The sequence below is a fragment of the Suricata suricatta genome, chromosome 6, assembly GCF_006229205.1.
Source record: "Suricata suricatta isolate VVHF042 chromosome 6, meerkat_22Aug2017_6uvM2_HiC, whole genome shotgun sequence".
Taxonomy (NCBI): Eukaryota; Metazoa; Chordata; class Mammalia; order Carnivora; family Herpestidae; genus Suricata; species Suricata suricatta.
In genome coordinates, this window is record NC_043705.1 from 17,294,367 (window position 1) to 17,317,366 (window position 23,000).

Consider the following 23,000-nt stretch of genomic DNA (forward strand, 5'->3'; position numbering starts at 1 on the left):
CAGAGCCAAGCCAGGCTCTGAGGAAGTCATGATTCTTACAGATCAAGGTAGATTTTTATTTAAAAACCTCAAATGAGAGGAGTTTGGAAGCTCCCTAACTCAAAAATAAGGAATGGTGGCTATTGAACGTGAAGACTTTTTTTCGTAACGATGAAATTCACCTGGAGCCTGGCTTGCCCATCAGCACTGCCTCATGTAAACCTTCTGATAATAGGATTTCAGAAGCATAATCCCACTCATTCTCTTCAAGGAGGATCAACAGATGCACATCTTTGTGAAGACTCTGACCAGCAAGACCGTTACCCTCAAGGTCAAGACCCGTGATGCCAGGAAGACCATCAAAGCCAAAGCCCAAGGCAAGGAGGCAATTCCACCTGACCGGCAGCACCTGATTTCTGCAGGCAACCAGCAGCAGGATGGCCAAGCTATCCCATGTAACAACATCCAGGAGGAGTCCACCTGGCACTTGGAACTTTGCCTTAGGGAGGGCATCATTGACCCTTCCCAGCACCAGCTTGACCAGAAAGACAACTGCAACAAAATGATCAAGTGTTAGGGTCACCTACCCCATGCTGTCAATGGCCTCTAGAAGTCCCCCAGTAACCTGAACAGGTTCAAACCAGGTCACTCTACTGCCGCCTGCTCCCCCGGCAGGGCCCTTCGGCCTTAAAGGAGGAGGAGAGGGGCGGAGGAGGGGGAAGAGAAGATACAGCAGCAGCTAAATCTCTATTTGACGGCAGAGAATCTGAAGCTCAGGGAGGTCAAAGAAATGGCCCAAGAAAACGTAGTAACAGAACCAGGATTCCAACCACCTGTCTGCAAAACTCCTTTTATTTCTACCAGGCCATGTTCAGGATTAGCTCTTTCATGCCCTTTTGACCTACAGCTTTGTCCATGCTGGGAGAAGCACCCACGTGGTTCTCCGGACTCCGCAGTATTCTGACGCTTCTTCCACGGTGCCTATACCACTTCACTACGGTTGTGTGTGTGCATCTGATAGACTGCACAGCACTTGAAGAGAGGTGTCTTGTCCTGCTCATCTCTGTACTCTTGGCACCTACTACAAGACCTGTCACAGGCGCCCATTCATGACAAGATGATAATAATACGCCCAATAAGCATATATAAAGATACTTGAGTGCTCCATAAAGAAATGAAAATCAAAGCAAGATCAAATTTTATTTGCTTAGCTACCAGATTGGCCAAGAGAATATTTCCCAACACTGTATTTTCCAGGATGGCGGTGGTGGGGTTGGGAGGGGTGGGGAGGGGAGGAGAAGGACTCTCAGATTTTGTTGGTTGGTGTAAAAATTAACACAATTTTGAACACGGGCCACTGAAGTTTTAAGTGTACACTCATATTTTAGACATGTGTCCTTCTGACATATCCGCAAAACGGTACACATCTAAGCATGCAAGAACGTGTATCATAGATTTGTTTGGAATGGAGGAAAAAAATGAAGATGTATTTAATGTCCTTAGAAGGAAACTTTCAATTGTATAATACATTCATAGACCACAATGTCATATATCCGAATAAGCTCCAACTGCTTACAAAAGGATTATCTTTGTATAATGCAACGGAAAGATACCCAAATGTATGGAAATCCCTAACCAGTTATACAAGAAACTGAGTGAAGTCTGCCTCTGCGGAGTGGGGAGACAGGGAGACTAAAAAATTCTCCTTTTCATTTTTCTTTTAAGTTTATTTATATTGATTTATTTTGAGACAGAGAAGGGGAGGAGCAGGGAGAAAAAGAGAGAGAGAATCCCAAGCAGGCTCCAGGCTGTCAGCGCAGAGCCAGAAATGGGCCTCTGAACTCATGAGCCATGAGATCATGACTTGGGCCGAAATCAAGAGTAGACACTTAGCCGACAGAACCACCCAGGCACCCTTCCTTTTCCTCTTATATTTGCCAAAATGAGAATGATTTTACAACCATCATGTATTTTTTAGAATAATTATGCAAAACTACATGGAACTGTATGAATGACATTTTTTTAAATGTCTTTATTTTTGAGAGAGAAAGAGAGAGCGGGAGCAGGACAGGAGCAGAGAGAGAGGGAGACACATAACCCGAAGCAGCTCCAGGCTCTGAGCTGTCAGGACAGAGCCTGACACGGGGCTCAAACCCAGGAACTGCAAGATCATGACCTGAGCCCCAGTCATATGCTTAACCCACTGAGCCACCCAGGAGCCCCTGACATTAGTTTTTAGTCAGTAAAGTTCTGTCTGCTTTCTCAGTGAGTAACTTAAGGGCAGCAAATCATTCTACACTAGGCTAAGGAGCTCACTTTGCCTTCAATACTGGAAGGCCGACAACCCAGCAAAGTCCTCAGATCCCTGCAAACTTGGATGGCTGGTCACCCTTTAATTTTGCCTTAGTGAATGACAGTAACCTCCTTTTCCCCCAGATCCAGCTTTACCCTTGCCCCACCCCCCCTCCCCAGGTCAGGCCTGGCCCAGTTAGACCCCATCCAGTCAAGCAGACTTTTCTCAGCAGGGCAGGCAAGCTTTTCTGAAGCCAAGCAGGGTGCCCAAGGCCTCATTTGCATGTCAATGCTGACTGTGTCTCTCTGATCCTGGTGCTCTGGGAACCAATGCAAAGGTTTGTGTTCCCTTGTGAATGCCATTCTCCCCTTTGCTGTGTTTTCTGTCACCTCAAATGCAGGGCCTTACACAAACACCTCCTTGAACTGTTTAAAGAAAAACTAAAAACCACCCCAGCCCAAACAAGGCAGATTGAGACTCTCGCATCTCATCTCTGGGACAACGATAAAGAGATTGGACCTTGGCCTGTGAATCCAAATCCAGTGCCTACTGAGCGAGGGAACGCGGATTCACTTTGCCTTGAAAGTGGCCACCAAATTCAGCGGAGAACCAGGCTTTGTTTAGATTTGGGGTTGCTGTTCAGCTCCTCCCAGGCCTCGCTTTCATGCATTCGGACCAGCCAGGTCGGCAACCTGAAGGCACCTCCCTCCACAGCTGGCCCCAGACATCACCTTTCTGGTTCGAGTCAGGCCCACGCGGTAGCCCATGGCCAACCTCAGTCAGCGTCCCCAACAGACAATTGGTTCTTTGAACATCTACTGGATGTCCTCCAGTGGGGAGCAGAAACGTGGGGGAGGGACAAGGGGGCAACTTTTAGGCTATGAAAACATCCATCATACAGTCCTTTGCTGTACCGGGCACCTCCTGGGAGAGCGAAGCTGCCAAAGCCAAGAGGATAAACAATCCCCCCTTGTTCAGGACGCGGCAGCGGCTCCCACATCCAAGCCCCAGCTGGGTGGAAGTGAAGGGTCCTGTGTGTCAAGCGCGGGCTGCAGGACTCATTCCACTCTTGCTCAGCGAGGAATTTTCTATGCCATTGTGCACAACTAGCCGTTTACTTCAAGATCCTGCGTTGTGTTAAGCAGTCAGGCTGTGTGACTTAGCAGCCACGGTACACTGTGGATGCAGTCCCATTGTTTTTATTAAAGGGGTTGTCAGGATCTATAATTCACACGTCATTAACCGCTTCATTAAGACAGCAGCCCTGTGTGTCCTCAACTTGTAGCAGTTTGAAGGCCATGGAAGTAAACACTCTCCTTGTCTGAGCCAGGGAGGCAGCCCCCCACCCCCCACCCCACGCCTGACTAGCAGGGATGTCTCAAAAAGTGATTTTTCTAGGAAAAAGCTTTTCCAAACTCTGGAGCATAAATGTGTAAAACATGTTCACTTAAAGCTGATTTAAGCTAAGCAGCATTACTTCACCATGAGCTCTGCAATCCCACACCATCCATCAAAGACCAGCCGTCCCAAGCCGCGGTGCGGAACTGCTTAAGCATTGTCATACGCCATCACCTTGTCACTGGAAGAAAAAGCAAGATCGTGACGCCCTCGGAAGGGAAAACATCCAACAACCATCTGCACGCAGCTCAGGACACTGGTGTTCCTCTAACACGGGGTTTTCTTGGTTAAATGGTGCCAAGGCTGCATGTTTTCCCAGCAGCACTCAGCAGATCTGGAAATGCAATAGGGGGGCTCTGGTTTCCCAGTGAGATCATACGGTTGGTCTGTTTCCTCGGAATAAAGGGGCCATGCGGAACCAGCCCCAGACCAGCCCCAGATCAAACAGAAACAGCTCAAGCCCCCTTCGGACCAGCCAACTTGGCCAATGTATAGATCATTGTTTTCCAAACTCAGCCCTGCCGGTCTCTTCAGATCCTTTCCAGTTGGTTCTATAAATCAGGATTCCTCTCAAAGCTTTCGTTTGAAGAAGGGATCCTGTGATTAAAATAAATGGCAAATGGTGTGACCGGAATTTCTTAATTCTTTTGGACCCCATTAAAACTTTCCTTTCCTCATCGCTGTTTTCCTTGGAGCTCAGCTAGATAAGTGGCTAAGTAAACTGTGCTATAATACAGCTAACACTTAAGAGATAAAAGCGAAAGGTATTTACACTGGCTGAAGACCATGTGTGTTTTCTCTTAAGTCTTCAACCTCCTAATCAAAAGGAGTTAAGTATGAATTTCAGGTCCCATGACACAGCTACTTGGCAAAATATTTTTGCCAGAGGAGAGGCGCAAAGGCCCGCCCACCGCTTAAAAATCACACCACCTTGGCAAGCGCCGAAACAGTGATTCCTCAGCTGTGGTGCCCGGGCCAGATACAGCACGGTCACCTGGGAATCTGTGAGAAATGCACATTCTCAGGTCCCCCCCCACCCACGGAATCAGAAATTCTGAGATGGGAGCCCCGACGGCTGCATTTTAAGCGGCACCCCAGGTGATTTTGACACGTGCAGACGTTTGAGAACCACTAGCTCAGAGCGGCCTTTTAGGTGGGGACCTCGAGAATGAGATGGAGATTTTGACAAAAGTCATATTAAAGACGTGCTCTCAGGAGAAGCTTGTCAGAAGGGTGTGGGGTGAGATGACGGACGGGGAGAAGCAGGAAAGCCTGGGGGCTCAGGGGAAGCCTACCCTTGGCTGGATTCACCGACACAGGGCTCTGGAGCACCAACGACAGAGCAGTTACCGTGTCTCCAGGCAGAGGGCCAAGCTCTGTTTTACCATTTCCTTAGGCACTGACTGCGGGGAGGAGGATGGCCTCCCATTGACTGAGAATAGTGTTCTGGAGAAGCGGAAACTGGGCGACGCAAGCAGCCAACAGCCACAGTAACCAGAGCACGGGGAGTCTAGCTGAGACACCACGAGTCCACCTCTCCTACCACCAACGTACACAATCAGCTTCAGAAAGAGACCAGCCGCACGACCTGCACTGTGGGTCAGCTGGCTGAGAACTTGCCGACTTGCGCTCCGTGCCCAAGACAGTAGTAGGCCTGCAGGTACGAAGCAGGAAGGGTCTTACACTCTGTCTAGCCCTTAATAGCCGCCAGTAAATCTCATGCACCTCAGTCGTCAGGACTAATTCTTTTAAAAAAAAAATGTTTTTATAGTTTATGTATTTTTGAGAAGGAGAGACACAGAGCATGAGTGGGGGAGGGGCAGAGAGAGAGGGAGACACAGAATCGAGGAAGGCTCCAGGTTCTGAGCTGTCAGCACAGAACCTGATGTGGGGCTCGAACCCACGAACCATGAGATCACGATCTGAGCTGGTCGGATGCTCAACTGACTGAGCCGCCCAGGCGCCCCACATCATGACTAATTCTAATACTTGAATAAAGTTGGTCAGAACATGAAGGCAGCAGCTTCCGGAATATGTCAGGGGATCACTGCTTCCATACAAAGTGGGTTTTCAGGCCCTCAAATAAGCACACTCTGATCTCGCTTCGGATACGGACTTCTTCCCCTGGTTGGGCTGGCCTTGGCGAAGCCGCAGATCACTGTGACTGTCTTCTGCTAGACGAGGTGTGGGCATGTGGCTCATTCTACATTTACTGGTTGGTGGCCCTCGTTAAAATTAAAAGCTTGGTCCCAGTCACCGACTACGGTCAGAGCACATTCATAGCAGCGACTTAGTCTTGAGGTAAATCTATTCTCAGCTTCTGCTACCACGGCCCGCGGCCCTTCTGTGAGGGGACAATTCCGAATTCCTTTAGCTCCTTCCAGTTCCGTTTTGTGCCAGTCGGTTCTCCTTTGCTTGAGTCCGAGCTGGATTTCATTGCTGGTAACCTAACAAGCCTGACTTGAATTCCTCAATACCTTGAGTTTGGACTTCCACGGGTTTTTTTTTTTTTTAAGTTTATTTATTATTTGAGAGAGTGAGTGGGGGAGGGGCAGAGAGAGACAATTCTAAGCAGGCTCCATACTGTCAATGCAGAGCTGGACACAGAGCTTGAACTCACAAACCCTGAGATCATGACCTAACCCAAAGTAAAGAGTCCATTTAAATATATATATATATATATGTTGGTTTCTATTCACTCAGTCTTTTTATACCACTTTTGAGAGTATTAAATTTTTCACATCACTTCAAAACTTAGTGGTAGAGGGGTGCCTGGGTGACTCTGTTGGTTTAGTGTCTGACTCTTGATTTTGGCTCAGGTCATGATCTCACACTTCATGAGTTTGAACATCCCGTTGGGCTCTGTGCTGGCAGTGTGAAACCTGCTTGGGATTCTGGCTTCCTCTCTCTCTGTCCCTCCCCTGCTATCTCCCTCTTTCTCAAAATAAATAAAAATAAACTTCAAAAAAAACTAGTGGTATAAAATAAAATAGCAATTTCAATATGCACAAAAGTCTGTGGGTCAGGACACAAGGGTGTTTTATCTCTGCCCGAAAATGTCAGGTACTTCGGCTCAGTAGACCCAAATGCCTGAGGTAGGGGGGCAAGGGTCACTCAAGAATTGGAGGCTGGAATCATCTAGAAGCACCTTCTCTTACATGTCAGGTACCTGAACATGGAGGACTCAGAAGCTTCATTCATCAGGGATGTCGACTTGGTTACCCAGCTAAGGCCTTTCCAGGTAGCCTGGGCCTCCTCACAGCCTGGAAGCCCCACTGAAGGTGAACTCCTTCCCGAGTGAGTCGGGACTCCAAACCAAGTCTTGGCCATCAAAATGGAAGGTGACCGCCTTTTATGACTTGGCCTCTGAAATGGCACAACTTCAAATTCAGTGTCTTCTATTAAATTATAAATGAGCCTTATGTCTAGTCCACATTTAAGGGGATATAATCTAGATCCAACCTCTTAATGGGGCAGAGTCTAAGAATGTGTTGACATATCTTAAAACATCCATAAACACATTGTAGTAAAGTACACAACACCCATCCATCCTAGGTGTACAGCTGAATCAAGTTTCACAAATGTACACACTTATATACCTCTATCAGAATGTCCTCGGCACCTAAGAAGGTTGCCTTAAGTCCCTTTCTACAGTCCCTTAAGGAGCAATCATTGTTCTGACTTCTAGGACCAACAGGTTTGCCTGTTCTCAACTTCATTTAGGCTGAATCTTATAGTATACTCTTGAGTCTGGCCTTTTTCTTTCTTTCTTTCTTTGCTCAGCATCAGGTCTATAAAACTCACCCATGCTGTTGGATGTATCATTTATTATTATTCCACTCTATGATTATGCCACCATTTATGTATGCATTGTTTTGTTGATGGACATGTTGACTGTCTCCAGTCTGGGGGCACTTATGAAGCAAGCCAGTATCCTCGCATGTGTGAAAACCCAATTTTACTAACAAAAGATGTTAATGAACCATCCCCACCGCTCTAGTAGTTATCAATCTTAAAAGTACATAAAGAAAATGGGGTGTCTTGGTGGTTCATTAAGTTTCCAACTCTTGAGCTGAGCTCTGGTCTTGATCTCAGCATTGTGAATTCTAGCCCCATGTTGGGGTTTTCAGTGGATGTAGAGCCTACTAAAAAAAAAAAAGTGTGAGGCCCCTGGGTGTCTCAGTCAGTTAAGCATCCTACTCTTGGTTTCGCCTCAGGTCATCATCTCACAGTTTTGTGAGTTTAGACCACTCATCGGGATCTGAGCTGACACTGCCGAGCCTGCTTGGGATTCTGTCTCTCTCTTGCTCTACCCCTCCTCAACTCGCACTCTCTCTGTCTCTCTCAAAATAAATGAATAAACTTAAAAAACAAAATCTAAACGGCAACTTTTAAAGGAATTTCTAGGATATTGCTTAAAAAGCATATACATGCATTTCACCTAAGATGGTGTACATGACATGATTCTTCCTATAAATAACACATAAGGTTACATGGATTCACGAAGCCCATTGCAATAACCCGTGCTCCCCACCTTACACCCAAGGGTATGTGGCTCTCAGACCAGGAATAACTGCTATAAGAGATTCACCTTTGGGATCTTTTAAATCAGAAACGTGCTAAAATTCGGATGCCCCTCCTTATGGCTCCAGGGTCACAAGCTCTCACACTCACTTGGAAAGCACGATTTGTAATCATCGGCATTCTGTTACACTTCCTTGCTCCCCGATGAAGCACAAGTTTTATCTCGGTGGGGCCTGTAAGCCCAGGCTCTTCTCTGCCAACAGAATTGTACTTGACAGAAAAAATGGCGACTTGTGTCATTCAGACCATGTGGGGGACGTCTGAATGGCATGCGTGTGGGCTAAGGTAAACCAAATTAGGAAAAAAATAAAATCTAAGTAAATAGGAATCTGTATAGAAATTCTTTTTTCAGAATGACCTTCCAGCTTTCAGAAAGGTCCTTGGAGTCAGCCCCGACCACATTCTCTTCTGTGCTATCTTCTGTGGAGGTGGAATCTGACTGAATTATGAGGTCAAAGTTGAGTTTTCTGGCCTGTTGCCTCCACCTGTTTGACATCTTCCTGCCCTTCGGTTTCTCACTGCTTTTCAGGCTTTTATCCTTGAAGTGGGTGTTTTGTTGACACTCCCCTTCCACCAAAGAGACCAAAATAGGCGGTAGCAATAGTCCCTACTCACGTGTCATCACGTTCTGGTCTGTGGAGTCTTCTGCAAGGGAAAAGCTCAGGAAAACTGTGTATACTGTTTCAGCAGCCTGAGCATAAAAAAAGGCCCAAGGTAATGGATGATGCTGTATTGTATACTTTGATATGAACGTAAGAGTGCCAGGAAGAACTTAATTGATTGATGATATGCCAAAGATCCATTTGAATTGTGCTAAGCTCATTCATTTTACTTTTGCTGACAATTTAAACACCATATTTGTTAGCATAGAGTCAGTCTCTGGGTAAATGTACTGTCAGCAGTGATATTGTACAGCCTTTGAGGTGAGATGTGACGACTTCTATCAATAATTTTTAAAGTAAATAAATCTAAATTTAAAAATTCTTAAGCCCTCCCCCTCGGCTCCTATCGGCATGTATAGATGACTGATACGGCTATCTCGTTCTCCTCAATCACCGTGCGGCCAGCCGATGTTATCATAGTCTCTGTGGGAACCATTATTCTGAATATTTTTGAGTTTCGTGATTTCTTGGGGGCTGGGGGACAGGGCTTTAATCAAGAAAAAAAATCTCCTGATGACAATAAAATGCAGATAACCACCTTACTTTGACGCTTTTATATACAGGTCACAAATTATGATACTGTCTGGTTATAATTCATCAAAATACGCAGGCTACAAATTTGTAGCTGGTACAGAGCCATCGTTAACCTTCATTTACAAACAACGCCCGCGTTCCCTTCACCCCGAGCCACTGCAAGGCATTCTGTTTTCTTTTCCTGAGTTAGCCTTTCTCCTCCACTGATACTTGATGTGATGCACGCTCTGACAAGATGAGATCATTGAAAATCTCCTTGGTTTTCTTTTAAAGAACCTCCTGGACGATGACTGTATTTGCTCGTCAGAAAAAGAAGTAGGAGAACATTCTAATATTTGACACTATAAGCGACTCATTAACAACAAGAAGATTGGGCCATTCCCCAACTCCCTAAATTGCCCCCCGCCACCACTACCACCATCATCACAACACACACACACACACACACACACACACACACACACACGATCTTGCCACTGTCCTCACTCCCAACCTACCAATATCATCCCTGAAAGAAAGACGCCTAGACTTAGCGACATCACTTATGCTGCTCTTTGCCTGACAGGACGAGCTAGGGAGCACGCTTGCTCTGCTTCCCGAGAGAACACCTATTTTTACATTGTAAACCAAACCTTGGACATTTTTTTCACAGGGTGGAAAACGTGACTTGAGACCCCTGAGTATCAGCCAGCAGTGCTGGGCTTAATTGCTGCTGTTTTCATGCTTGTACTGAGTATCTAGTTCTGCTGATTACGAAGTGTTTTCCACATGCTCAGCAACGGCACAAAGACACTTGATTATGAAAATCAAGGAAATGATTCCAAAACTACAAATAGTAGTAACATGGGACATCCCTGCCTTGTATCAACGAAGCAGAGATTACCTGAGACAAGTTGGCACATTTCAAAGATTTAAAAATCTTGGTACTCCAAAGGTTTATCTCTGTAGTGGGGCTTTTTTTTTTTTTTTTTGCATTTATTGAAATTTAACTTTACAAGGCTGAGAAGGGGACTGGAAGAAATCTAGATGGAGCAGGGAATAGGAATACTTCTATCTTCTTCCAGTGCGTCAGCTGTATCCTGAAACTAGAGTGGTCCCTGGCATTTGGAAGTTTTGAGCCTAATATATATTTTTACGTCACATATTCTGTTTGGCCCCAAGTTATATTCAAAATGAGTTCTTATTAAGAAGTTCTTGATGGAGTCAAAGCTGGTTTTGACGCTTGTGACACCAGATGGCATGCAGACATTTCCTGCTACTTTGCCTCCTTTCTTTCTCTTCTTTGCTTGGTTATTATCAAATTCTTCTTGAAATTCAAAAGACACAGCAGATATAGGTAGCATGGATTATCGGCAACATTTTCAAGTGACTGGATACAAAACAATTTCAATGATTAAAGGAAAAGATCATTAAATAATATTGATGGGAGGTGCCTGAGTGGCTCAGGTGATTGAGAGTCTTAATTTTAGCTCAGGTCATGATCTCACGGTGGGTGGGTTGGATCCCTGCATCAGGCTCTGTACTGACAGTGCGGTGACTGGGATTCTCTCTTTCTCTGCCCCTCCCTAATGGGTTCTCTCCCTCCTTCTCTCTCAAAGTAAACAAACGTTAAGAAAAAAATAAATCATGTTAATCAATAATATCACTATGATATAAAAATGTAAAACTACTTACTGGATGAAACTGTTAATTTGCAAAGCAGTCCAATTTTCTACCCCATTGTTACTTTACTGCCCATAAAAGCCCTAAGAGTCAGATCAGAACTCTCCTTGCTCAGGGATTATCATTGACTGGCCCAAGGTTAGAATCTAATCATTTTCTCTGTCACTAATTTTTTTTCCAGTTGCATTTTAAACACTTTTAATGTTTTCATTTATTTTTGAAACAGAGAGAGAGAGAGAGTGAGTGGTGGAGGGGCAGAGAGGGAGACACAAAATCCAAAGGCTCCAGTACAAAGCCCAATGTGGGGCTTGAACCTATGAACCTCAAGATCATGACCTGAGCCAAAGTCGATGCTCAACAGACTAAATCATCCAGGTGTCCTTCTGGTTCTACTTTAATTGTTTAGAGATGTTTATGTTTACACTTACAAATTTTTTTAATGTACAATTCTGTATATATTGACAAACGCATATAGCCATATCACCGCAACCACAGTCAAAAACAGGGAACATTTTCATCATCCTCACAACTGTAAAAAGACTTTGTATTGCCTCCCCTTTCTGGCCAAACAATGTCCTCACCCCAAACTCCTGGCAACCACAATTCAGTGTTCCATTCCTAAAGCTTTGCCTTCCCAACCATGCTATAATGGAGTGGAATGGATAATGGAATCATATATTGTGTTACCTTTGAATCTGGCTTACTTTACTTAGCTTAATACATTCAAGACTCATTCATCTTGGGGTACCTGGTGGGGTTCAGACGGTTAAGCGTCAGACTTCACCTCAGGTCATGATCTAATGAGTCATGGGCTCGAGCATCAGGTTCTGTGCTGACAGCTCAGAGCCTGGAGCCTGCTCTGGATTCTGTGTCTCCTTCTCTCTCTGCCCCTCCCCTGCTCACACTCTCTCTCTCAAAATTAAATAAACATAAAAAAAATTTTTTTAAAGACTCATTCATCTTGTTGCATGCATCACTGGTTCACTCCTTTGTATTACTAAGTAGTATTCGATTGTATGGGTGTACCATCATTTGTTTATACATCCCCACTTAGAGGGCACTCGGGGAATGTCCTTCTAGTCTGGGGAAATGAGGAATGAAGCTGCTATCAACATTCTTGGATTAATTTCACTTGAGTAAATATGCAGAATTTCTGCATCATATGGGAAGTATATGTTTAACTTTATAAGAAACTGACACACTGGTTTCCAAAATTGCTGCCCCATTCGACATTTCCACCAGCAATGGATGAGAGCTTCAGTTGCTCTACCTCTTTGCCTATTTTTTTTTAAACCATCCTAATAGATGTGCAATGATGTAAATCCAAACCTCAGTGAGACATTTCCAACATAACTAATAATCCTGAGCCTCTTTTCATGTGTTTCCCCATCCACTGTCCATATTGTTTGGTTCAGGGTCTTCAAAACTTTTGTGAATATTTTAGTTAGGTTGCTTGTCTTCGTACTATGGAGTTTTCGGAGGTGGTTACAGAGTTGGATACAAGTCTCTGTCTTTTGCAAATATTTTCTTCCAGTGTGTGGCTTGTCTTCCTTCTCTTAACAGCATTTTTTGCAGGGCAAATATTTTTAACATTGATGATGCCCCAATATGTCAATTCATTTTCTTTTATGGACTATGCTTTTGGTCTCATGGCCAAGAAATCTTTGCCTAACCCAAGATTGCAAACATTTTCTGAGTGAGCCCCAGCTTTGGCTGTCAGCTCTACATTTTTTGACAAAAGCATCCTTCCCCTACTGTGGTAACCTCACATGTGACAATGTCCAAAATTACTCTAAGCTACCTCTGGGTCCTGTTTCACCAGTGGGAACCAAGGACAGCTCCATAGAGACCAACCTTGGGACCCCCCTCTCAGCCTGAACATGCTACAGCATCAACTTTTTTAAAGTTTATTTTAATTTGAGAGAGACAGAGAGAGAGAGAGCAGGGGAGGGACAGAGAAAGAGAGAGAGAATCCCAAGCAAGCTCCATGCTGCCTGATGCTGGGCCCTATCCTGTGAACCTTAAGATCTCTGCTGAGCTGAGATCAAGAGTCAGAAGGTTAACTGACTGAGCCACCCAAGTGACCCTGTACCACCACCTTTATTTTGCTGCTGCTCCACCTTTGACTGGTCTCAGGTAGCCAATCTGGCAACCTCTTCCCACACCCTTAGACAAACATTGCAAGGAGGAGGTGGGCCAGAGTCCTGTTATAAATTTCACTTCTGTAACTCACTTCTGGGCACCCATCTGCTCACCACTCTGTCCTGCTTCTCCTTCCTTGTTCTTCTCTCCCCTAAACCAGCTAGGGCTGGAAGGGAGCCACATTCTCCTGCAGTCCTCCACCCAGCCACTCCCTATGGCCCGGCTCAGTGAATGTGGACTTTGATATATTAAAGTAAGGGGACAAAGGAATTTAGAAATCTGTTTCTCAAAGCATTATCTTGATTTTCCAGACTGTCACTTGCAGCAAAATCCTATTTTTGAATGTCACAAGTTGGGTATTTTCTCAGTTATTTTTCTCTGCATTTAGGGCAGATGGATAGGTGGACATCTCCATATAAGACCAAGGTCAAGCACTTAGAGAAACAAAAGAAACCACATCGGACTGTTTTAGACCCCTCCACTCCCCTCCTCACATTCATACACATACACACAGTCTAAACAAATCTCCCCTCTTACCCGCCACTAAAGCCTATCACAGCACAGACCTCCATCTAAAACCACCAATCCACTCCAACCGAAGCCTTAAAATGTGGTGTCTTCATTGAAATTATCTTGAAGAGGAGACAGAAGGAGAATAATATTCCATATCACAGAAGAAAACGTCCTCCATTTCTACATGGGCCAATTTCCCAAGACTTGGCATCATGGCTACTGCCTCCTATCTCCCTAGTTCCCATCGATGCTATGTTGCTTCAGGGCACTTTGACCTCCATTACTCTCTTCTCAATCACAGACCTCCCCTCCCCCAACCCCACATCTGGGTTTCAAACTGTTTAAATCTAAGTCCGAGTACTCTCTCTCCTATAAATCCACATCACAATTCATGGCTCCTGCCCATCCTCTTCCTCCACTAACCCAACTAGCAAGTTAAGGGCCAGGAACCCGAGACACAGGAGTCTTCTTTAGACAGCTGAAGGACAGAAAGCTCACGTGCTAACATGTTAAAATATTTGCCCAACTATGTACACATACACACAGGAGGAAATACACATATGGAAAAATGCCTCAAGAAAACACACTCAAGTATCAGTTGAGATCCTCTCTAGATGAGAAATTACAGCAGACTATTTTCAAGGTTGTATATTTATTTCTTCCTTCCACAGTAAGAAAAAAATCACCAAAGTGAAGATCTCCAAAATTCGGCTGAAATCTTACTTCCTCCCATAAACCTCATCTGCTCACTTTCCCCAACAGAAGCCCTGTAATTAACTCATTAAGCATTCAACTACTATTTAATGAGTACTTGTTCTGTGGTGGTCTATATGGTAGGTGTATGGATACAATGCTCAACAAGTTCAATACAGAGACAGCATATTAAAAATATTTAACCATCTTTATAGCCCAGGCAACAGTTATTGTTAACTCTTGAATGACATGGGTGTGAAGTGCATGGCTCCATGATAGATGGGTTTTTGGATTTTTTTTTTTTTTACAGTATCGTGCTGCCAAAGTATTCTCTTCCTTAGAATTTTCTGAATATTTCCTTTGCTCTAGTTCACATTAAGAATACAGCATAGAGTGCATACAAGGCACAGAATATGTGAATCCACTGTTTATGGTAATAACAAGACGTTGGATCAACAGTAGGCACTAGGAGGGTAGGGGAAGCACCCCTGACCCCATTATTGTTCGAGGGTCAACTGTACACAGAATGGACCCAGTCTGAAGTAGCAGAACAGGTCTAGAGGCCCCTTCCTTGGCCTTTAGTTTCTGGCTTGAGGAGAAAAGCCAGAGCATATGGGGCAGAAGGGGCCTTCTGCGGTCACCAACTGGAGCAAGAGGATTTGAGAATTTCCGTAACTGGAACAGTTGTGTCAGTGCGTGCCCTCTGCACTTCAGCCCTGCTATCCTGCCCTGTTCTTACAATGATGTAGTAACTGGGGGTGCCTGGGGGGCTTAGTCGGTTAAGCGTCCAACTTCAGCTCAGGTCATGATCTTGCAGTTCGCGGATTCGAGCCCTGCATCAGGTTCTGTGCCTGGAGTTCAGAGCCTGGAGCCTGTTTCAGATTCTTTGTCTCCCTCTGTCTATGCCCCTCTCCAACTTGTGCTCTGTCTCCCTCTGTCTCAAAAATAAACTATTTAAAATTTTTTTAAAAAAAAACAATGATGTAGTAACTGCACAGGGTGGACTTGTGACAAAAAAACAGGGAGACGTAAGATCCTTGAACACTTAGATGTCACTTCTTGTTCCCATAGATTCGTATGAGCACATGTATCACAATTCCTTTTTGTTTTATATATATATTTGTTTTTTTGAGAGAGAGAGAGAGGGAGCGGACAAGCAGGGGATGGGCAGAGAGAGAGGGAGACACAGAATCTGAAGCAAGCTCCAGGCTACGAGCTGTCAGCTCAGAGCCCAACACAGGGCTTGATCCCACATACTGTGAAATCATGGCCTTAGCTGAACTCAGACATTTAACCAACTGAGCAGCCCAGGCGCCCTTATCACAATTTTTATTCTAGCTAGATAAAAGTAATCATCCATTTACTTGCCTGTCTCTTCCCACCAAATTCCAAGATTCTTAAGAGTGCTGAGCATGCATTATTTATTTGGGTGCCTACCTAGTACAGCAACCGGCACCACTAGGCATTCAATAAACATTTACTGAATAAATCCTTTAAGATTAGGACTCCCCAGTCCTGAAAAGGGAAACAGTTCTATCCAATGGGGTCCTCTGAGGAAGAACCCAAATGGTCCTGGGTAAGAAACCTTTGCGAAAATACGATATTCCGTTTGGTACTTGCTTGGGAATGGTTAGAAACAGTGCTGAGATGCGCTGTATCAGAAGATCCCAAGGACAGCACAGAGAGAATCAGGGAAGAAGTCAGAGGAGCAGGGAAGCAGAAACAAAGCAAAAGAATTTCTAATTATCAGGGCACCTGGGTGGCTCAGTCTGGTAAGCATCCAACTCTGGATTTGGGCTCAATTCATGATGTCACAGTTTGTGAACTCAAGCCCCTCACTGGCCTCTATGAGGACAGCACAAAGCCTCCTCAGGATTCTCTCCCTCTCCCTCTATCTCTCTCTCAAAATAAATTAGAAAAAAAAAAAAAGAATTGCTGATTATTAAGTGTCAACCACAAGAGTTGGGATCCAGAAGCCACCCTGCTGAAATACACACATACAAACACACCTATCCCACAGACAAATTAACCTGAGTTTTAAGCTCTCGGTACAATATTGAAAGCTTGGGTGCTAAACCGTATGGAACAAAAGCAGATCTGACATAAACAGGAAGCCCAGCGGCCCAAGCGGCTTCTTCACTTTACTTAGGGCAGGCTGGGGACCCCGTAGGAGCTCACACTGCCCCTCCTTCCCGGGTTAGTGCAAGAGCTCCACATCTTCATTTGTTTTGTGTCCCGAGTGTCCTGCACAGTCTGAGGTCTCTGAAATGTTTGAATATGTATCCTGTTTCCTAGAACCTTCCTCCTGGGAGGGGAGCCCCCTCATGGAAATGGATGAAAATGCTGGATTCCATGACTGAAGCCCTTCCCGCTAAGGTCCTGACATTTCTCAGTGTGTATCTAAGAGATGTTCTTCTGAATGTCAGCCTAGTCTGGTTTCCGGTTGGGGGGCCCATGTTCCGTCCATGAGAAGCCCAATTTTATGATCAAGCCCGGCTTGCAACCTCCCTGAAATGAGTTGAAACCAATCACAAAACCTCATTTGTGGGCCACTTGGCACCCCCTCGCTGACGACCCCCTCTGCTTCATTCAGAGCACTCTGAAGTTCCAAAAGAAAATCAACATTTTTTGCTTCTTATGGGGAAGGGGCGGGGGGGTTAGAAATAAAAAGACCAGTCATGTCACCAAATCTAGTATTTTACTGTCAAAGATCACCAAGGCCAATTAAGTGGGCACTCTCTTGTCTTAATATCTAATTCCCTAAGGGATCTACAGTAGACAAAACAAAATTATGTATAAAAATTAGATGGTAAGACACAGGAGGAAAGCACCTCTTTGAAATACTCTAAGAGCTCACTAAGGCTTCCCTCAGTCTCTTCCTATCTCTTTCTGGACTCCTTTTGTCCTCATCTTATGTATATCCATCCCTTAAGGCTTCAGAATCTTGAATTTACGATCTGTAAAGTCTCGGATCCTCAGGATTGCAATGAGAAGTAAATGCCATAACACATATGTACCTCCCGTACAACCCAGTGTGCAGAGTCGGGGCCTGACCACTGCTACCGTTTCTCTCCCCTATTCCCTTTCCTCCCCGTAGACTGAGAAACTGAGAGGTTCCTTCCTTCAGTATTCACCGTTCTGCAGAATGGAGACTTAACGTCTCTGGCTTTCCATAGGAGGGCAAAACTAACTTCAGCTGCCTTCCGCTAAAATTGAACATAAGCCTTCAAACCCACACGTAAACAATAACACAAGAGACCCCTTTGCCCCAGGCCTCAAGAGGTGAAGTCTTATTTCATTTCCTGCTCACCTTTGGACCTCCCCAAGCCCCGATGATGGCTTTCAGTACATCCAATATGGACTAAGCTCTGGGTCTCATTAACATTAACTTATATCTCTTCGCCACCATGTGACCACCATACGCTCTTGAGGGCTACCTGTTTCTGATACCTAACTGCCAGGTATAACTTCCTCAGACCCTCAGTCACAGTGACAGCAGCTTAAGTGCCAGAATTGTACCCTCATCTCTCTGAGAGCGCCCTCCTTTCACCTGTCAAACCAACACATTTATGTTCTTCAAGCACCACCTTCTCAAGAACCTTTTCTAAAGCAATCACATCTCAATGTTTTCTTTTCTTTAAAACCCTTAATGTTTGCCATGTGTCACATATCACGCTGTTCGTATGTAAATTTCAACCTTGTCTCAAATCTCAGATTATTAAGCATGAACACACACATGTATTATTTAGGTCTTCTAACCCCAATCCAGATCATTGTGTTTTGTTTTTATTCCCCATCATGTCTGCACAAATGATACACCTTCTAGCTGCCCCTCTCAGTCCATTACCAGCTCCTGCCCCTTCCAGATTATTGCTAAAAACAATGTTTCTCAACATGTGAGACTCATCCTATTGAAGGTGTGTGAGATGACAGAGGAGTCAACTGTCAGAGCATTAACACTAACTCACATAGTGAGAAAGTTACTCCACTTTCTTTTTTTTTTTTTAACTTTTTTTAATGTTTATTCCCTATTGAGACAAAGAGAAATAAAGCATGAGTAGTAGAGGGGCAGAGAGAGAGGGGGAAACAGAATCCAAAGCAGGCTCCAGGCTCTGAACTGTCAGCACAGAGCCCGACACAGGGCTTGAACCCACGAACCATGAGATCATGACCTGAGCCAAAGTCGGACACTTAACCAACTGAGCCACCCAGGCGCCCCACATTTATTTATTTTTGAAAGACAAAGAGAGGCAGAGAGAGAGGGAGGTAGAGAACCTGAAGCAGGCTCCAGGCTCTTAGCTGGTGGTCAGCACAGAGCCTGACATGGGGCTGGAACTCACAAATCATGAGAACATGGGAAAGAGTGCTCTAAAAGATACTCTGGCTAAAATTCTTTCTCTCTAAAGAAGACAGAGATCTCCTTTAGAGATAAATGGTGATCACCTTTGGCCCAGACCTGTGAACATCATCAGTGGTGCAAAGGGGCCTGGGTTAGCACTAGCTCTGGAGGGGCGGGGGGAGCACGGAGGAGGTGGTCTGGACAATGCACCTGAAAGACCCAACCTTCATCAATACACAAGTTCTTCAAAAACCTGGAAGACCAAGGCAAGCCTCCCAGGCACTGGCCTCACTGACGGCCATTCTGGGACCTGCCTCCAGCTCCTGATTTCCCCTCACGTCAGAACACTGAGTAGCAGCAGACGAGGCAGGCCATGAGCTTCATTCCAGACCCACCGGCATCCAACGCCCTGCACCTCACTTTTTGTAATCACAACTCAATATAACTGAGCTGATTATTTCCATTTATTGGTGAGCGCCGTATAAAATGGACAGGGCAGCTACAATTCGGCACTCATGTAAATTCCTGGTCTTAGGAATTCCTGAGGAATTCAGACCAGGGAATCCCATGACACATTAACAGGAACGTACCAAAGAAATAATTACACTGAAATTCCTTTGTTATCTATTAATATCAATTGCCAGGCACTCTATCAATATGGGGATAAACAAGGGACCCCAATCTATCAATTGTTACATGCTTAAAGAGATAAGATAAAACAACAGGTTCCCATTTGGGCAGAAGTAGGCTCTTGTTTTCTGTGGTCAACAACACAGTGCACTGAGTCCTGTTATCGTCCAATTGGGATCCAGGAGAGATTAAGGGTTGAGGTTAGAATTCCAAGAGATTTATTCCAAACAGAAGTGGTAGGAGAATAAAATACCAGAAGCAGAGTGAAAGATCGTTCCAAACATTAGTAATGGCATCCACAAGGGAGTAAGGTGACGTCCAGAAGTCATTGAGGGGAATTATGGCAAGAAGACCAGGAACGAAGCCACCCACGCTAACTGCCTTCAGTCAAGATTATAGGAGCTAAGCAAAATACCATACATCCCTTAAACTGTTGCAAAAGAAGTTGATTATGCAAAGCATTTGTGATGATCTTATAAATATGTACAGATGTATCGAAATCAGTACAGATTTAATTCTTCAGACTGACTTGTTCAACTTTGTAAGAATCCAGGTGGTCCCTAACAATAAGGCCAGGAGACTCCAGCGTCATAATCCTGGTTAGTGGGGTCTCCCAAAGACCTCGGTGACCTCACTGACACTGGCAAACAGCCAGGGTGGAAGTGGACAAACCAGCTACTTTGACATTTTTCATTTTATATTGTCAGTAAAAACCGTGCACTCATGTCTTTTGGAAACAATAGTCATATAACATGTGAGTACGTTAGGGATAAATAGAAATCTTACTTAAAATGAGGCAATGGAAAACTTTCTTTGTCACTAAGAATGCTGCATGACACCTTCCAAATTCAGACTCACTGCACTCACATACCACCCATATTAGAAAATCAAGGATGTATTAATAATAAATACAACAAAGAGTTTTATTAGCAGTTTCTCATAATGACTTACCAAATATATCCCAAATCTGAAGCTGTGCACCATATTTTAGAATCCCTCTTTGGTAAAAAGTAAATTGATATATGCCAGATTTCTAAGCTCCCAAGATACGATTCAGCAAATATCACTTAAGTATTTTCATAAAGTGTCTAATAAAGAACCTGGTGGTCATACTGATGGCAAACTAGGCAACCAGGAAAAGGACACGGACGTCCATGTACCCCCATAGTCATAACCAACCGAGGCTGAGCCTTTGACATGTTTTATGTATTTTGCAGACATATTTTAAAAAACACTGATGTATTTGGATTCCACAATTAGTGATCTCCCAACTGGAAGTTACCTTGAAGAGGCCACTGTCCAGGAGCGCCAAGATCCGGGAAAGCGTGGGTTCACACAGCCTAGCCGCAGGCTACATGTCAACTAGTATATGACCTTGGGCATAGTTTTAGCTGTCCTGAGCTTCCGTAGGACACCGCACAGCTAGACACAACCGCCTTCTAAGGCTCTTTGGAGGAGAGAAGCCTGCGGGCGCGGAGGCTGCGTGGCCTGGCGCTGACCACGGGCGGCACACACGTGGACCGCCCTCAGCAGCCTTATCCGCAACAGCTGCGTGTAGCCCCGGAGGCTCCAGCTCCAAACACTTCATAAGCCATATATCAGGGCTTCAATCAGGTTTCCTGAATTTTCATCCGGGGCTCTTACCACTTAACCACGGCTGCCCCTAATGTGGCATCTCGTTTTCGAGATCCCATTTCTAAGAGACGGATGACCAGGCTCGTCAGCCTGCAGCTCCCACTCGGCTTCCTGGCGACTTGGTGGGGAGGTCACAGGAACCCTGTGCCTGAAGTCAGGTGAAATCGCACTTGAACAGGGATTTTAAGCCAGTGACAGAAATTCCTCTTGTGTTGCACTGCTGTGATTATGACACAGCCAAACAGACTCTGAGAGGGGCGCCTGGGGAGCTCAGTCGGTTCGGCATCCAACTTCAGCTCAGATCAAAATCTCACAGTTCGTGGGTTCAAGTCCCACTTAGGGCTCTGTGCTGACCGCTCAGAGCCTGGAGCCTGCTTTGGATTCTGTGTCTCCCTCTCTCTGCCCCTCCTCTGCTCACACTCTTGCTCTCTCTCTCTCTGTCTCAAAAATAAACAAACATTCAAAAATATATTAAACAGATGCTGAGAAATTTCAGACCGGGGAACATGCGCCTCTAGGGACATGCAGGCCTGGCAGAGGCCCCAAGTCCCAGCTTGGGTCAGGTGTCGGGCAGACCACCGTCACCAGCAAAAAGCATGTTTTATTTAGGACACCTCAAAAAGCCAGCCAAGTGGCAAATGTGGACATCTGTGCTTCACTGTGGCTGTCCTGATTTTCAGCCTAATCTGTCAAGATAACCATTTCCCCATTCTCTTAAACAAACACAGACTTCCTTGTTTAAACACTATAACGGGCCCACCAGAACACACAGCTTTTCATCATTCTGTGTTAAGTACACTGGCAAGAGTCTGAGAAGAGAATCAAAACATCTTAAATGTAAACTGGCTGATGTTGCTGCTTTACAAATCCCAGGAAATGGGAGAGAGAAACCTGAAGTCCCAGATAAAAGAACAGCATCGAAGGAGAAAGGGTAGTGAGTTTTTACAAGATAATGGAATTAGAAATGCAATCACGAACCTAGTGCAGCTTCTAAAGAAAAAGGAAAACGAACTCAGGTCAGGTTTTAGTTTTGCTTCTGCAAAAAGCCTCACGTTTGGCAAATGTACGTTCATGATTCCCACTGTGTAGCAAACATGTATAAAAACAACGGGAGTGCTTGAGCAGGACGCTGTCCTCAGGAAAGCTATTTAAATAAAGGGGAGCAAGGTTGCTTCAGCGCTGATTCAATCCTTCTTGAAAGCCTGTTAGTAGAAAGCTCTGTCCCTGCACGGTGCGCACTATTTTCCTTGATGACGTGTTCTAGGTCATTTTTTCATATTTGAGACTAGAAACAGGAAGGGTGGGGGGTGGGGGGAGGTGAACGTTCACGGTGGAATGAGCAAGAATATTGACAAGGCTGACGTCAGGATGTGCTTCAGGCTCACGACCCGCGATTTCATTTGCAAGGTATCCAAAGCTCACTCTGAAATGGGAGGAAGATCAAACTTACGCAGAATGCTGGCACGCTTCCTACTTAGACAAACACGGCGGCAACCCAAACCCTCCGGCGGCCATGCTTGGGTGTGGTTCAGGTACAAGCTGGAGATCTGGGGTTCACATTCTGGTTCAGGGGCGTAATCGCGTTATCTTCAATGAGGTGATAAACCTCTTGGAGCCTTAGTTGTGTTGCACTTTGGTTTGGTTTTGGTTTTTTTGCCTGTGAAATGGGGATAAAAATAGCTTTAAGAGTACCTGTGAAGATTAAAACAGATTGGCAATGGTAAGTGCTTAATAAAGTTAGCAACTGTGTTTTTTTAATGTTTTGTTTATTTTGAGAGAGAGATAGAAAGTGAGTGGGGGGAGGTCAGAGAGAGAAAGGGAGAGAGAGAGAACCCCAAGAAGGTTCCATGATGTCAGCCCAGAGCCTGATGTGGGGGTTGAGCTCAGGAACCCTGAGATCATGACCTGAGCCAAAATCAAGGGTCATATGCTCAAC

The 23,000-nt window shown here is 44.9% G+C and overlaps 1 protein-coding gene across 1 annotated transcript; it reads left to right on the forward strand.

Annotated features, from left to right (window-relative positions):
• Positions 1 to 262: 262 nt before the first annotated feature.
• On the forward strand, positions 263 to 556 carry LOC115293362 (ubiquitin-like). The gene has a single exon (XM_029941156.1). It carries the CDS (start codon positions 263 to 265, stop codon positions 554 to 556), a length of 294 nt encoding a protein of 97 aa, XP_029797016.1.
• The last annotated feature ends 22,444 nt before the right edge of the window (positions 557 to 23,000 follow it).

Coding starts and splice junctions, on each gene's coding strand:
- LOC115293362 (XM_029941156.1), top strand. CDS start 263: ATGCACATCTTTGTGAAGACTCTGACCAGCAAGACCGTTACCCTCAAG.